The following is a 17,151-nucleotide window of genomic DNA, read 5'->3' on the forward strand; positions in this document are numbered from 1 at the left end:
TGGGAAATAATTTCAATTACATCAAAAGAAAGTATGTAAAGCAGAAATCACACCATCATTTGTGGTTTGGCCTTACCTCAATATTGCATAACAGATGGCTGTGTGGAGACAGGCTTAAGATAACAGTTGTTTTAAAAAACTACTTGGCAATGCTCCCAAACACCTTTTCAAGTAAGTAATCAAAAGTCAAAAAAAATACTCCTTTTAGATTGCAGACTATTCCTAGGTCAAACAGATCTACCTCAATGGTGAATTAATTTATTCAGCTATGATACTCAGTCTTAGAATATTTATACTTTGATATTTAGCTTAACATAGGCCAGTGGTGGTACATATTTTAAGATTTTTTTTTTTTTAGTTTAAACTTCAATAAAAGTTTCCAGCAAAATAAAAAATAATTTGCTTAGAAACACTCCAAAGAAGTTGCACGATTCTATTTTAGCCTTAAAATTCAAAGCCTCCTTTAAGTATAAAGAAGCCCAAAATCTGAATTTACAATGAGCATTAAATAACATCTATTGCACATTCACAAGCTTCAAGATTTCTAATTTCTTATCCAGATCCAACAGCTGTCCCTTCTGATTACAGGAGTCTTGCTCACCTCTCCAATAGAATCACTACATTGCGGATGGACATTCCAGAAAGAACATTAACCTCTTCCCTTTTCTACTTCCCCTTCCCAGGAAAGTATAGAACATGTAGAAATAAGGGTATATAGTGAGGTTCCAAAGATGGAAAGGTGCATCATATCTTACATCAGAACTGCCTGCAGAAAGAAGAACCAAGGAGGTAAACGAAAAGGCACGGATAGCAGAAAAAGGCCAAGTCGGTTGGGAAAGATGACTTACTTTTCACACAGAGACCATGGGGTAATGGAAGTAACAGTCACAGAGAGACCAGAATTCTACTCCTGACTTTTAAATTTACTAACTGCAGTCCGACTGACTATGAGCCTCTGTTTCTTCATCCAGAGATGGAGGTTGGACTATATTAGCTTTAAAGGAGCCATCTAGCCCTAAAATAATTTTGCTACATAGGCTACAATCAGAGATCTGGCCAGAGGCAACAACAAGAAGCTACCAGTCAGCTCCAGAGTCACAGGCTGGGAAACGGTACTCCCGTGACTAGCACTGTTTTTGTTTGTTTGGTGAGCCTTCAAATGGTTTCATTTCTACTTAATGGTTGTTCCTTTTCTAGTTTGTTCCAGATGAATTGGTAAAAACACAGTAAGAAGCGTAAGGCACAGCTGCAAAAGGGTTGATTGCAAATGGAGGTACATTTTCTGCCTAAAACCAGACTGCGACTAGGGAAAGCTCGGAAACCAGCAGGCAAAGAGTCTGGGGGCCCAAAGCAGGCCAGCAATACTCAAGTCCCAAGGGTCAGTATATTGGAGGAAAGTAAAGGAGTGAATCAGACTGCAGACCAAGTGAAATCTTGGTCTCAAAAAAAAAAAAAAGAGACTATGTCGGAAGTTCTCATAAGTTCCCAAGGGTTAACCCCAGCACATACTGTCTTGTTTGGTAGTTTAGACTGAGGACAGCCTTCAGGAACAGCCCTCAGGGAGACCCTTCCCCTAAGACAGAAGAATTAGGGAAGGCAGATGGGACTGTGTCCAAGAAGCAGTTTTCTGGAACAAAACAGTAGATCTGAGTCCAACGACACTGGCAAAGCAAACCAAAGCTTGGTGGTGAGGGACATGAGATGAAAACAGTTCTGAGAGGGAAACAAGCACAAAAGCTGAGTACAAAGATAGCAAGCCAGTTCCCCCCGACAACCCCCAACCTAATGGAAACGTAAGAAAAGAAAGGCTTTGTGGCCCCAAAACAAACTAGTCATTTCTTTTCCAGCTTTTAATTGAGCACACAAAACTACCCGAGCACTTTAGAACAAGTCCACAGGGCTAGTTTTTATACCCAAAACAATAACCATAACACACTTGGTACATATCATCTGAGAGTGACAATGCAAGCTCACTCCTGGAGCCACATCAGGAATGTAGCAATAAGAGATCATCTTGTTTTCCAAACTCTAATCCCAAAATGTGGAGTAGGTTTTCTGGGAAAACAGCATTGCTCTTGTATTGTACCCCACGAGGCCACTAGATTGCTCCAGAGTCATGAATTCACATTCCAACTGGGGTTTCAAACTTGCACTGAAATTATTATAGCCAGATCTGGAATCTAATTGCCTTTGGTAGGTCTCCCATGAGCTGAAACGGTAGTCAGATGCTGAATAGAACACAGGAAAAAGAAACGAATGAGCCTTATCCAACATCCTGGGAGACTTTGCTGAAGTTATATAGCAACTATTTCAAACTTAAGAAAAGAGATCGAGTTACACTGGGCACTGTGGATCGTGTGTGAAAATTTAACTATAAACCAGAATTTTCTTGCCTGTAATGAGATTTATACATTGCAAAGAAGCAAATTTTAACAGAGATTCTTAGTCCTAGGTTTTTTTTTCCCTTGTGAAATACCATTTATATTTTTAATATCTGAACCAAACGAGGGTTAAAAGTCTACAAATATGAAGAACGGAAAATGTATTAGCCTATGTACTTAAGTGGAGACATGGTTTCTTCCCTGTATGCTTGTGTTGCTCGGGTCGTAATTCCTTACCATGAATTCGGGGCTCATAAACCCTCCTTAACTCACTGGGAATGCTGTTAAGATGAAATTAAAAAATATATATATGAAAGCCTCCTTAAACTAACTATAAAGTGGGAGTAAGTATTAGTTATCATCATCATTATTACTGCAATTAGAAACTTCCAGCTTAACACATGAGCACATGACACCATAACTAGGTGGAAAGATAAACACAGTGGCAGAGGTAGCAGGTAGGTGTTCTTGGTTTATTTGAAAATCCCACTTTTAATTCCAGGCTGTGGATAATTTTTTTAATACATATATACCGAAATTTCAGAAAGTGGTTTAACAATTTTGAGTTGTAAAAGCCCAGAGCTTAAGACACATTCTAAACTTAGCATTTAAACATATTACTAAGCATCTAAATATTTCTGATATTTTGAAAAAAAGATTGCAAGGTGACTGTACACAGGATGGTATAAAGAAAGATGAACTTGAAGTCATCTACTTTAGCAGAAGTCAGAATAGCTGAACAGTTACATAGCGTCAGTTGACTCAATATTTCTATTAAAGACATCAGCTACAAACAATTCCTGCCTAACATTTGAGCAGGATTTTAACCTTACACATGTTAAAATTATTCTATACTATTGTTATGTTTTCTGTCATGTATTTATACCCTCTCCAAGGTGAAGTTTCAATAAGCAATGATATAGTCATAGATGAGAGAAAGGAGTAAAGGCCTAGAAAAGTCACAAAGCACATAGTCACTACACAAACAAGTAAATGTTGGAGACAGTAAGAAAATAAAAAAACAAAAATGGTTACTTTAAATTACTAGTAATTTCTGATGCTCAAATTGATTCCTGTTTTTCCTGGCCAAATAAAATGAGTTTGTACTCTACACTAAATAATGGACATGCATTTTTCAGTGCATATTCTCCAAAAGTTGTTTCATATACATTAATAATAAATATAATTAAATATCACCAATAATAACTGTATTTCTACTAAAGCCCAGGACTGCCGATAAGACTCAAAAGTGATTTACTTTTCTGCCCCCAAAAGCAGAAAATTAGGGCTACAGAATATAGTACTTCTAGTATCACAATACTTACTCAAGATAACAGAGCAATAAAATCATTATCAAGTGTTAGAGGGGAAATAGAATTTACAGTCTGTGTACTACTACATCTCATCATTCACCCAATCTCTAAACACACAAATTATACACGTACTTAATACCAATGTGGAGAGTAATCCTAGTGAGGTTAAACAATTTGTCCTACTGAAAAATGCTGATCAGTAGCTGGTCTGAGACTAGAACCCGGATTTCCTAATGCCCAGGTAAGTGCTCTTTCTACCACACTGCACTTGCTCTGGTACCTCTGTAGGGTTTTCAGTGTTTAACACAACAGAACAAAGTACTTAGAACAGTATCATTTTAAGTAAAGAGTAAAGTGGTCCTAAATGTCCTTCAAACTCTTCTGCTAGTTCATCAGCGCCTTACATTTATAAAAACTACATGGAATATATTTTTAAAATATACAAGAGCTAATGTATCAATTTAAGGATGTTAGGATTTAATGCTGTGAACGGCACAATTCATATTTTGTTTTGCCAGCACTGAAGCAGAATATTCCATAGAGGTTGTGAATGTGAATTAGCAAGTGAGATAACAGATGTAGTGCTGGCGTTTTCTGTAAAAGTAAAATGACACGGAAGCTGATGTGGCTCATGTAAACGATGCCTAATAAATCAAAAATACTTATGTTTAACATGAACTCAAACTTGACCATTTTTGCTAGCTCTCTTAAAAACATGAATATTTCTGATAAGTGACTTAAGTCAATTGTGCATTTTATTTTTTTCTCATTTTCAGTAAAGGAATGATAGCATATTTGAGAGTCAAAAGATGTGGACTAGGTCATGAAGTTCCCATTTCTGGATATAAGTGAATCAAAGGAGTCGAAACAAATGATCTCTAAAATCCCTTCTAGTTTTCAAATGAAGTGACTCATAATTAAGCACAACAAAAACGTCAGCTCTTTTAAAATATCTGCAATGAAAAGCAAATAATAGGAAGAAGGGAGAGGTGGCCTCTTAACCATTGAAGAAATTAGGCTTCACCTAAGGGCTCAATGTTTAACAGTAATTATATAAAGTCACAAATAAATATGGCCATGAGAAATTTCAAAATCAAATCTGTACCTAAGACCTATAACATGACTAGTTATTACTGGATTTTTCTTGGGCTACCCATAAACCTTGGGGTGTTCTGTTCTTTTGTTGTTGTTGCCCAGGCTGGAGTACAGTGGTACGATCTTGGCTCACTGAAACTTCCGCCTCCATGGGTTCAAGTGATTCTCCTGCCTCAGCCTCCTGAGTAGCTGGGATTATAGGCACGCGCCACCACAGCCAACTAATTTTTGTATTTTTAGTAGAGATGGGGTTTCACCATGTTGCTCAGGTTAGTCTCGAACTCCTGACCTCATGATCTGCTCACCTCGGCCTCTTGAGGTACTAGGATTACAGGCGTAAGCCACTGTGCCTTGCTGGGGTGTTTCACTTTTAATAGGCTAGGAAAACATCCAGGTCAGAAGTTACTCCTGCAGGCCTGCCCACGCCCAGCCAACGAAGTTGTTATTCCAACTCCCACTGGGCATAAGCATCTGCCTGCAACATGAACTGCAATGCTGAATATATTTAGCTATGAAAAACTCTAATCTCTGATTAATGTGATTCAAAGGTTACAAATTGCCCTTTAACAGATTAAACACCACATGACACATTGTCTGATCCTTGGCAGGAGTCCCCCACACAGCAGTTTTGATGTGAAAATTAAAAATAACTTAATTATGAACACATAAGTCTAATGTTGTTGGTTGAACCTATATAAATTATACCTTTTCAAAACCTATACAACTTATGTCATTTCCAGCTTCGATTGTCTGAAATTAAATAACATTGCTTGTCTTACCTTCTGTAGGGTGAATGGCATCCAAGAAGAGTTGCTTGTTTGACCATTTATCCCCACTTCCTAAAAACAATGACAGAAAAGGAGAGAAAAGTGAAACTCTATTATTAGTAGATACCCACACTACAAAAACAAGATGATATACAAACTAACTTTTGAAACATCACACAAATGAAACTTAATTTTATTTCAATTACTTAATTCTTAAAATTGTATTTGCCAACTAAAATAACGAGGCTGTACAGAAAATGGATTAAAAATAAAATTTTTGTCTTTTACGAAGTATAGTGTTGGATTATTTCTGTAACTTTAATCAAAGTAATCTGAAGATCAGTAAAAGAGAATGAAAAAAGCTGATGTTTTCACCTAATGAATAGTGTTTCTTTCCTGGAAGCAGAAGAAAAAATAATATCAACATACAAAACAAAACTAAGAAGCTGAAGTGGAAGTGAAAAGAAAGCCCAAATTAAGTAAAAGGTTACACATAGGAACATACAGGCACACATGTCTACACACAGGAGACAGCTGCATTTAAAGCCTCATTCAAGAAACACGGAATGCTTCACACCTGGCCATGCAAGTAGGATGCAAATGGGCACGGGATGAGTTGGTTTATGGCACTCACGACACTAACATGCAGGGAGATGCTAAAGAAAACCTGACCTACAGAATACTTGGCTGCACTGAGCCAGATGGGAAGATTTATCTTTTATGTGAAATAAGAAAAGGAGTCCTGCACTGTGGGAAGAAAGAGATCTTAAGATGAGCCCTGCAGAGGTTTAAAGGCTCATCAAGATCATACCAATGAGACAGACGTTCCGAGTAAAGAGGGGACAGAGTGCAATCAGTCTCTACTGCCTTTTCAAATAACAGGCATGTGACTGAAGGAGGTTGGAAGAAGAGCCTGGCAAACGAGAAGGGGGGGAAAAAGAGTCAGGTTACAACTTAAGAGTGGAGAAAAGGGTCCACAAGAATCCTCAAGTGTCAGAGGAAGTACAGAAACGGTGGCACTTTCACATGAATAAGAAACTCTTAAGATTTCATGAAGTAGGAAAATGTGGTCATGGTATGAAGGGCTGCCAAACATGTGAAAACCAAGAATAGTCAAAGAAAATAAATGGATAAGTGGTCAAGAAGACTGAATTGCAAAACGCACCAAATACAGATGAGAAGAAGCAATTTTAGGATTCATATGGGGCTCTGAAAATAGAGACAAATATGGATTTGAATAGGAATCCAAGTGAAGGAGATTTGCAATTAGCTGCAGAGTCCAGAAAGAATGAAAACACCGCGTCAAGAGCTGATGGCATTGAAGCAAGCACAGGGAGGACAGGGCAAACGCAGTGCATGGAAGCATTACTCAAAGATGAATCACAATGGAGGTGACCAAGAACCCTTCATGGAGGATGGAGGGCACCAATACCTTTTTCCGGAACATTGGGCTTCTCCTTTTTGTGCTTATATTTGCTGACAATTTTGTGGAATAAGTTCTTTTTCTGAGACTGGAAAGGACCTACAGACAATATTAATATAAATATATTTTAAATTCACAATGTTTCATAAAAAAATTGTGTATTTCTCAACAATTCCACCCTCCTCCCTCCTATGGAATAAGCAAATTGAGTCTCAAGAAATGTCATCTTGCATCTTCACTTATTTAAATGGTGCTCAACCTCCTTCTTTAGGCTTATTTAAACCCAGTGAGATTTTCCTTAGAAATGTATTGGGCAAAGCCTCCATTAGGGCTGGGACTCCCTAAGCAGAAACTGCAGATACAGTGAGTAGAAACAAACTACAACCAATAACAGCAAAGTGGCTAGAGTATGTAATACAGAAAAGATTTTACTTTAGACTCCTAAATACCATGAAGGAAAGGATGGCATATGTATTTTATATCTCCAATGAAACTGCTTTTCACAACAAGGATAGCACTTTCAGGACAGCAGTTGACCTGACAGCATTAGACAGCTTTCTGGCCTTTTCTGAGGATAACCTAGGAAGAAAAAAGTGACTTAAAAATTGAAAATATTTGCCAAAAAACTTTATTCGGGGTGGAAGGGGGAGATGTTTCAGATTCTTAGTTTTTTCAGATAAAGAAACCGAATTGAGATTTTCTTCAGTGAACAATCAGAAATACCAGCAACAGCGCTGACCTCCCCAAAGCCCCTGTGGCATCTCTCCACCTACCAACAGTTGCAACTACACGCTCTGCCTTCTGGCCACAGGTGAACCATCTTACACTCCCATCTGGTCAGTTCCTCCACCCGTGGAATAGCCCCACCATCCTTGTCCAGCTCAACACCATCATTTCTCCCTCTCTGATGGGCCATTCCACCAGTATACAAACATAATTTCTTTTAACGTAGAAAAGAAAAAGGTGGCTTCTAACCAAACTTCCCTCACATCACTTACTGCCTTAGTTCTTCATTCCTCCTGTAGCAAAAATTCCACAGAAGGGTTGCCCATGCTGTCTCCAGTTTCTCTCTTTCCCTTCTTTCTTTCTTTTTCTTTCTCCATCTCTCTCTCTTTCTTTGAGACAGGGTCTCATTCTGTCACCAGGCTGGAGTACAGTGGCATGATCTTAGCTCACTGCAACCTCCACCTCCTGGGCTCAAGCAATCCTCCCACCTCAGCCTCCCAAGTAACTAGGACTACAGGTGGGGATCACCAGGCCTGGCTAATTTTTTGTATTTTTTTTTTTTTTTGTAAAGTCGGGGTTTTGCCATGTTGTCCAGGCTAGGCTCAAGCAATCCACCCACCTTGGCCTCCCAAAATGCTGGTATTACAGGTGCGAGCCATTGTGACCAATCTCATTCTGTCTTAAACTCATTACAACTAGGTTTCTGCCTTGCCACTCATGGAACAACTGCTCTTCAAGGGGTCATCCAGTACCCACCCCTATGCTGTGAAGGCCAATTGTGGGTCATTACTGCACTGGCTGTTCCTGTAGCTCCTGACCACTACAGCCACACCCTCTGCCTTGAATGCCTCCTTCATTGGGCTTCTAGGATACCACCTTCTCTTCTTTTCTCTTCTCCATCACTGATCTTTCCCTCTGTCTCCTTTGCTTATTCTTTTCCCTGACTTCTTAATTTTAGAAAGCTCTGGGCTTGGTCCTTGTCCTCTTCTCTATTCTCACTCATCTGGTGATTACCTCTAATCTCAGGGCTTTAAAATAAAATAAAGTAAAATAAATAAAATGACTACCAGCTATAGGTTGAAGACTCAAAAATGCATCACCCCAGCCAGACCTCTTATATTGAGTGCATATGAAAAGTCAGCAATCTTACACTATTTTACAAGGACTTTAGAGATCCAGAGCTCCATTACCTCCATAACCTCACATCCTGTCACTCCTCTCCTTTGAGTCTCTCTAGCTGCATGGGCCTCCTGGCAGTCCCCTGTACATGTAGTCTCAGTGTTCCTGACTTTAGGATCTCTGAACCAGCCATTACCCTGCCTAGAAAATGTTCTTCTCCAAGATGTCCGCACGGCTAACTTCCTCACCTCCTTCAAGGCTTTACTTAACTATCTTCAGACCACTCTATATAAAACAGCAAGCCAATCCTATGCCCATCGCTTGATCTCCCATTCTCTCACAAACCTATTCTTTTAACTGATCTTTAAAAACAGCTTTGCTGAAATAGAATTAACATACCATACAATTCATCCACTTAAAGTATGCAACTTGTGTTTATATTCAGACATTTGCAACTGGCACCAATTTCTGAACATTTCATCACCTCAAAAATAAATTCCAAACCTTTCTAATATTACTCCTCCTATACCTGTATTCCCCCTCTCCCTAACCAACCTCTAATCTCCTTTCTGTCTCTATAGATTTGCCTATTCTAGAAATTTCATATAGATAGAATCATATAATGTGATTTTTGACTTAGCATAATGTGTTCAAGGCTCTTCCATGCTATAGCATGTATCAGGGCTGAATAATATTCCATTTAATGGACCGTTTATTCATTCAACAGTTGGTGGGCCAGGCACAGTGGCTCACGCCTATAATCCCAGCACTTTGGGAGGCCAAGGTAGGTAGATCATGAGGTCAAGAGATCAAGACTATCCTGGCCAACATGGTGAAAACCCGTCTCTACTAAAAATACAAAAATTAGCTGGGTGTGGTGGCATGCGTCTGTAGTCCCAGCTACTCAGGAGGCTGTGGCAGGAGAATCACTTGAATCCAGGAGGCAGAGCCTGCAGTGATCTGAGATCATACCATTGCACTCCAGCCTGGTGACAGCGAGACTCTGTCTCAGAAAAACAACAACAACAACAAAAACAGTTGGTGGACATTGGGATTATTTTCACCTTTTGACTATTATAAATAACACTGTTAAAAACATTCAGGTATAAGCTTTTGTGTGGGACACAGGTGTCCATTTCTATAGGGCATATACTTAGAAATGGCCTTGCTGGGTCACGTGGTAACTCTGTGTTTAGCCTTTTGAGGACCTACTAGACTATCTAAGAAAGCAGCTGCACAATTTCGCATTCCCACTAGCAGTGTATAAGGATTTCAATTTCTCTACATCTTTGTCAACATTTGTTATTATCTGTCGTTTTTATTATGGCCATTCTAAGGATGTGAAATGGTATCTTTCCCATTGTGGTTTTGATATGCATTTCCCTGATGACTGATGATGTTAACTGTATTTTCATGTACTTATTGGCCATGTACTTGCTATATATCTTCTTCGGAGAATTATCTATTCAGATCACTTGCCTGTTTTTATGAGCTGTCTTTTTTACTGCCGAGTTGTAAACATTCCTTGTATAGTTTAGATAAAATTTCTTATCAGATATGTGATTTGCAAATATTTTCTCCCATTCTGTGGGATGTCTTTTCACTTTCTTGGCAGTGTTCTTTGAAGCAGAGAATATTTAAATTTTTATACAGTCCAATTTATCTATTTTGTCTTTTGTTGCTTGGGCTTTTGGTATCATATTTAAGGATTCACTGCCAAATCTGAGGTTATAAAGATTTGCCCATTTGCTGTGAAAGTTTTATTGTTTTAGCTTTAACATTTAAGTCTTTGATCTATTTTAAGTTAAATTTTGTATATCGTATGAGGTAAGTGTCCAGCTTTATTTGAATATAGATACCCAGTTGATCCAGGATCATTTTTTGGAAAGACTCTACTGACTGTTCTCATTGGATATTCTTGGCACCATTGTTGAAAATTAGTTGACCAAAAATGTATGGGTTTATGACAGATTGTCTACCAATTCCATCCTACTGATTTATATATGTCTATCTTTATTCCAGTACAATACTCTCTTGATTACCATTGTTTTGTAATTAGTTTTGAAATCAACTACTACTTTTTTCTCTTTTAAGGTTGTTGTGGTTCTTCTGAATATCTTGCAATTCCACGTTAATTTTAGGCTCATTTGTCAATTTCTACAAAGAAGTCAGCTGGGATTCTAAGGGGGCTGGGTTGAATCTGTATATCAATTTGGGAGAGTGTTTCCATCTTAACAATAAGAAGTCCTCCAATCCATGAACATGGGATGTTTTTCTATTAATTTCTATCATATTTGTTTCAACAATGTTTCGTAGGTTTCATTATACTGTACTTTTGTCTGTTAAATTTATCTCTAAGTACTTTATTATTTTTGATGCTATTGTAAATGGAATTGTGTTCCTAATCTCATTTTTAGATTGTTCACTGTTCAAGTGTATCAAAATACAATTAAGTTTTATCTAATGATCTTATAACCTGCAGCTCTACTGAACTCATTTATTAGCTGTAATAGTTTTTTTGGTGGATTCCTTAGGATTGTCTATATAGAAAGTCATGTTATCTGAGAATAAAGATAATTTTACCTCCTCCTTTCTTATCTAGATACCTTTTGTTTCTATTTCTTACCTAATTGCCCTGGCTAGAACCTCTAGTAGAATGTCGAATAGAAGTGGTGAGAGTGGACATTCTTGTACTGTTCCTTTGCCTAGTGGGAAAGTATCCAATATTTTACCATTAAGTATCAGGTTAGCTGTGCATTTTTTGTAGATACTTTTTATCAGGTTGAGGAAGTTCCCTTTTAATCCTAGTTTGATTTTTTTAAATCATAAAAAGGCACTGACTTTTATCAAATGCTTTTCCTAGATCTATTGAGACGATCAAATGGTTTTTGTTTTGTATTCTATTAGTAGGGTATGTTACACTAATTGGCTTTTGAATATTAAAGCAAACTTGTAGTCCTGAGGTAAAATCCCATTTAGTCATGATGTATAATTCTTATATGTTGCTGAATTTGGTTTGCTAGTGTTTTGTTGCGGATTTCTGTGTTCATATTTGTAAGAGATACTGATCTGCAGTTTTTATTTCTTGTGATGTCTTTGTCTTGAGAATGTCTTGAATGTCTTCAACATTAAGGTAATACAGGCCTCACAGAATGAATTGGGAAGTGTTTACTTTTCTTGTAACTTCTGGATTCATTTGTGAAAAACTGGTGTAAATTCTTCTTTAAATGTTTGGTAGAATATAGTGGTGATGCCATCTAGGCCTGGGCTTTTTTTTTTTTTTTTTTTCCAGGTACTTTAAAAATTACTAGTACAATGTCTTTACCAGTTATACATCTCAAGATTATCTGTTTCTTAAGCCAGTTTCAGTAGTTTGTGTCTTTCTAGGAATTGTTCATTTCATACATGTTATCTCATCTATTGGCTTTAGTTGTTCATAGTATTGTTTTATAATCCTTTTCATTTCTGTAGTCAGTAGTAATGTCTTCTATTTCATCTCTGATTCTAATAATTTCAGTCTTCTCTTTTTTTTCTTCGTCAATCTAGCTAAAATTTCTCAATTTTGTTATTTTCAAAGGACTACTTTTTGGTTTCATTGATTTTTCTCTATTCTAATATTTAATTAATTTCATTTCATCAACAACTTCTCTAATCTTTATTATTTCCTTTCTTCTGCTTCCTTTGAGTTTGGTTTGCTCTTCTTTTTTGAGTGTCTTACAGTAGAAGGCTAGGCTATTTATTTGAGATTTATTTCTTAATACAGGCATTTGGAGCTATAATTTTCCTTCTAAGTTTTGCTTTAGATGCATCTCTTATATTCTCTTACACAATGTCTTCATTTTTATTAATTTCAAAGTACTTTCTGATTTCTCTTTGATTTCTTTTTTGATGTGACGGTTATCTAGGAGTGCATTTAATTTCTATATATTTGTGAGTTTCTCCAATTTTTTTCTGCTACTGGTTTTTAAATTTCATCGTACTATTGTCAGAGAACACACTCTGTCAGAGAACACACTCTGTATTATTTCACTCCTTTTATATTTATTGGTTTTATGGATTAGCATATGGTCTACTGTGGAGACTGTTCCATGTACACTTGTGAAGAATATACATTCTGCCATTACTGAGTGGAAAGTTCTATATGTTTGTTAGTTCTAGTTGGTTTGTAGTGTTGGTTCAAGTCTTTTCTTGTTGATCTTTTGCCTAGTTGCTCTATCAACCAATTCTTTTTCCACTGTACGTCTCACCTTCAAACAAATTATATATTTTGCTTATTGTTTAGGCTTATTTATTGTCTGGTTCCCCCATTATAATGTAATCTTGATGGCAGTAGGGTTGTTTTCATTCACAGATATAATCTAAATGCCTACAGTGGTGCTTAGCACATGACAGGTTCTCAATAAATATTTATTTCATGAATAAATAAAGCTCTTAATGCACTGCTTATCACAAAGTACGAGCTCAAGAAATTACAGCTGTTGCTGTTATTACTGATACCATAAATCTGTGCAAGTGTTTTTTGATGACTACACTAAGCAATCCTTCTAAATAACCAATAGCAAATGCTTCTAAATTGGCTACTGGTGGTTTGAAACAAAACCAGAAATGCTTCCTTGTTTGCTTCTTTGGGAAAAAAGTGAGCAAAAAGAGAAAAGAAAATAAATTGAACAAGTACAAAGAAAATATATCACACGTACATACTACGCTAATATTACAGGTGTCTCTAAAATCTGTTTGCAATCACTGCCTCATGTATTTTATACAACCCAGGAAACTGCAGGCTGGTGGACCTGAATGATACATAGGCAGTCATGGAAAACAAAAGTAGGACAAAGGAGAAAAATTACTACTCAGGATTATAAAGATCCTAGTGATTTGCCTGCAGGAAAATAACTTAATAAAAGGGTATTGGCTCATAGGAAGAATGATATAAAGTTCACAGAAGCAAAAGGATTTGACGTATGCAGTGCGTTAGGCAAGAAGAAAAGAAATATATATTTTTGGACCCAATCATATTCAGAGAAATCTAAAAAGTAATTTAAAGACTAAGCTACAGATAGAGCTTGTCAATTTTAACATGAAAAAAGAATAATCATAGTAGTTTTGTACGTAGAAGAGCTTCTGTAAACTTAAATTTTTAAAATTCCTTTCTTCTGGCCACCCCTCAAATTATAGATATAAAACTACTCTAAGTAAATGACAACTTCAGATAAAAAAAGAAAGTGACAAACTTGAAAAGAAATAGATAAGATCTAATTGTAGTCACTGAAAAGCAGCCATTTTAGAGTCAAGAAGGGAAAAATTTGATTTCTGCCAATCAGCATAGTGTATATGTTGGGTATTTTGTCTAAAGAAAATAAAGTCAAAGTCTGTAATAAATACCAAATATAAAGACATTTGCTATTATATTTTTTCCTTAGTCAATTATTACATTAATGTGGAAGTATCCACAGAGGAGGAAGAATGGTAGAAAGTAAAATGCAGAAGGGATTTAGAAGGAATCATTCAAAAAACACATATTCACAACTGTTCTTCACTCTACTATGATATCTCAAGCTTCTGTCCCATGTCTTTCCCTACCAAATTTCTTGAGGGAATATCTGCACCAGCTTCAGCTTCCTTATGAAAAAAAAAATCACTCATTGCTGGTATGCAAACTGGCTTAGGTCTCCACTTAAGTTTTTGGGCAGATGACCTGTATTCTCAAGGTAGCAATCTCCTTTGCACCTCAACTTCACAGCTGGGCAGAAAACAAAAGGGCCAAACGACAAGCCGAGAAATTAAGAGGGGTGCCAGAAGGACATGATGATAACCTTTCCAGAACATTAACGTTCAAGGTTTGCTGAAAAATGAATGTTTTGGGGGTGAGAAGTTGCAGTGACACAGGAGCCACTTCAGCATGAGTCTAGCATGATACTTTTTCAAGGTCAGTGAGTAAGGTGAATTAGGTGAACCTGCTCTTTACATCTGTTGTCAGAAACAAATGTCAGGCTTAACTCTGGTGGTGGTGGCTTTTGCCCAAGTTCTATAGTTTCATGTTTTTGAACTATATATAGGTATATACATAAAGAGCAAGGGTTTTGTTCTAAGACTAGGCTGCCATTTCTGTATTGGACTTGTAAGTAATGAGTAACCAATGAAAAAATATATTCCTATGCAATAATTTATAGCAATGTGCTCCCACCTGCAGGGCATGTGCCTTTACTGACTTGAATACGTTCTCTGATTCAATCAGTCACAATCAAGTTAAGATTCATTGAGAGAGAGGAGACATTTCATTGGGCTGGACATGCATACATTGTTAAGGAACTCAAAATTGTATCAGATATACCTTTTATACCTGCAAAGGTGCTGCCATCATATTCCTGAAGAAATTTGGTGGCAGCAGAGACTTTCAAACAGTTATGGAGAAAGATACAGAACTCTGCCCAACCTGGAAGCTAAAATTTCCTAACAGGAGATCTATCATCACATCTCGGTTCTCTAAAACTGAAAGTACGGTTGGCTTGGCTCCACCCCAAACGGGATTCTGTCTTTTCAATCTTGTAAACCTGCTTCTTTTATTCCCACTGTGATTTTTTAAAATACTCAATGCCTTAACATTTTTAAATTTTAGTTTTAAAATGTAAGTGTGGATTGAAAAAAACATAAGAAGGATCAATAGTATGTTTGATAATAGGCCAAGGAACTATGTAAAGATAGAAGGAATACGGTGAAGAAGTGAGTCTAGTAAGTCAAGATGAGGCATAATTTCAACACAATTCTTTTTCTCCATGATCCTACTTCCACTGAAAAATTACTATTCTACAGAGAACTCTGACTTCTAATACTTTCGTAAACAATGCTTCATACATTATCAGTACATGTAAACGTGTAAAACAAATCTCTTAGGAAGTTACAATTAAATTTAGACATATAATTTAAAGCTTTCCTTTAAAATGTTTTAAAATAACAGAGAGATAATTCAGAAAACGTCAAGTTTGGGCTGATTCAGCTAAACTGCATTGTGAGTTAGTTAGATTAGAATTTACTGGATAATTCATTTTTAGAAGGAAAGGGAAATCCTATTTCTGTCATCATGCTCTGTTCTACTATAACATAGCCCAAGTTGGAGGAAAGGGGTTTTAAAGTTATTTTCATCCCTTTTCATTGTAAAGTTTTTCACAAGACCTATGACATAGACATAAGAGGCAGGGCAGAGATAGTAGGATAACCATGGGAAAGATAGGAAGAGACTCCTTAGAAATGCAGATACGAATATGGAGACTACTGGGTAAACAGAGGAATAAACCCAAGCAGGTACTATGACTTTGAGATATACAACTACATAAATACATACATACAAATTTCTACTAGAAATTACATTTTAGAAAAATTCTATACATTTTACGTAAGCTGAAGTACCTAAAAAGGCACCTAGTATAAGTCATGAAGGAAAATATAATGAATATTTAACGATGACAAAGGAAAAAATAAAATATAGACAAATGGCAAATTATTAGAGGAAAAATTAGGTTTCTGATGGACATATACTCTTTTACTAATGAACTAATGATCTCATACACAATGTTTGCTCTGAATGATTCACTATGCAGAGGTGGAAAGGGTCTAGAATCTAAGAAAATAATTTCCTCTATCCCCTAAAGATCAGGCAATTACAGCACAGCTGGTATGATAATTTCATTAATAATAACTTGTAGTCTAGTACATTGGTGCTGCTAATGCCAAATTACAATCAGTCACAAATACTATGTCTTTCGTTTGCTGAATAGATAATATATTATTTAATTTCTGCTTATTTTAATTGCATTTTGCTTCACAAATCAGAAGGCGGAACAAAATCTCATCTTGGAAGACTCCCCACAAATGTAATTACTGATATACTGTGTAAAAACCAGTGACTTTGTGGCTTGAGAGGTATAATGGAAGAGTTAAGATGATATTGTATGAAGTATAATCCAAAGCTCCAAAAAGCTATTTCACATCAAAAGAAATACTGTTAATCTCAGCTGGGAGAGAAAAATCGTATAACAGACAACTAAGACCCAAGAGAAGGTCTCATGAAAATAGATCCTAACTTCAGGGTTTTATAGCTTTACAAAAATAAATCTATTGTTACATTCCCTGAGAGATAATTCAGCCAACTTCAGAGCTCTAATGTGAATGTTTTGGGAGTGGAAGAAGGAATAACATCCTGCCCATCTATCAATTAAGTTCCATTTTATTGGCTTGTCAGGTATTTATCAGCAACTTTAAATCTAAGAATTATGGGAGCTCAAGATACTTGGCATCTTTCGGCTCATGGACTACTTTTCCTATTCCTAAAT

General features: G+C 36.6%; 1 protein-coding gene across 21 annotated transcripts in view; it reads right to left on the minus strand.

Moving 5' to 3' along the window:
• Nucleotides 1–17,151, minus strand: part of BBX (BBX high mobility group box domain containing) — a 276,188-nt gene that overhangs the window by 14,459 nt on the left and 244,578 nt on the right. For 18 of the 21 annotated variants that reach the window (XM_033211372.1, XM_033211390.1, XM_033211380.1 and 15 more), the window contains 2 exons: nt 6,989–7,078; nt 5,569–5,628 (listed from right to left, as the gene is read on the minus strand). In XM_033211372.1, coding sequence (XP_033067263.1) covers nt 5,569–5,628; nt 6,989–7,078 — 150 coding nt within the window. The remainder of the gene's footprint in view (nt 1–5,568; nt 5,629–6,988; nt 7,079–17,151) is intronic. The other 3 variants (XM_033211393.1, XM_033211391.1, XM_033211392.1) reach the window with 1 other exon arrangement.

This window comes from Trachypithecus francoisi, unplaced genomic scaffold (assembly GCF_009764315.1).
Source record: "Trachypithecus francoisi isolate TF-2019V2 unplaced genomic scaffold, Tfra_2.0 Lachesis_group0, whole genome shotgun sequence".
Lineage (NCBI taxonomy): Eukaryota > Metazoa > Chordata > Mammalia > Primates > Cercopithecidae > Trachypithecus > Trachypithecus francoisi.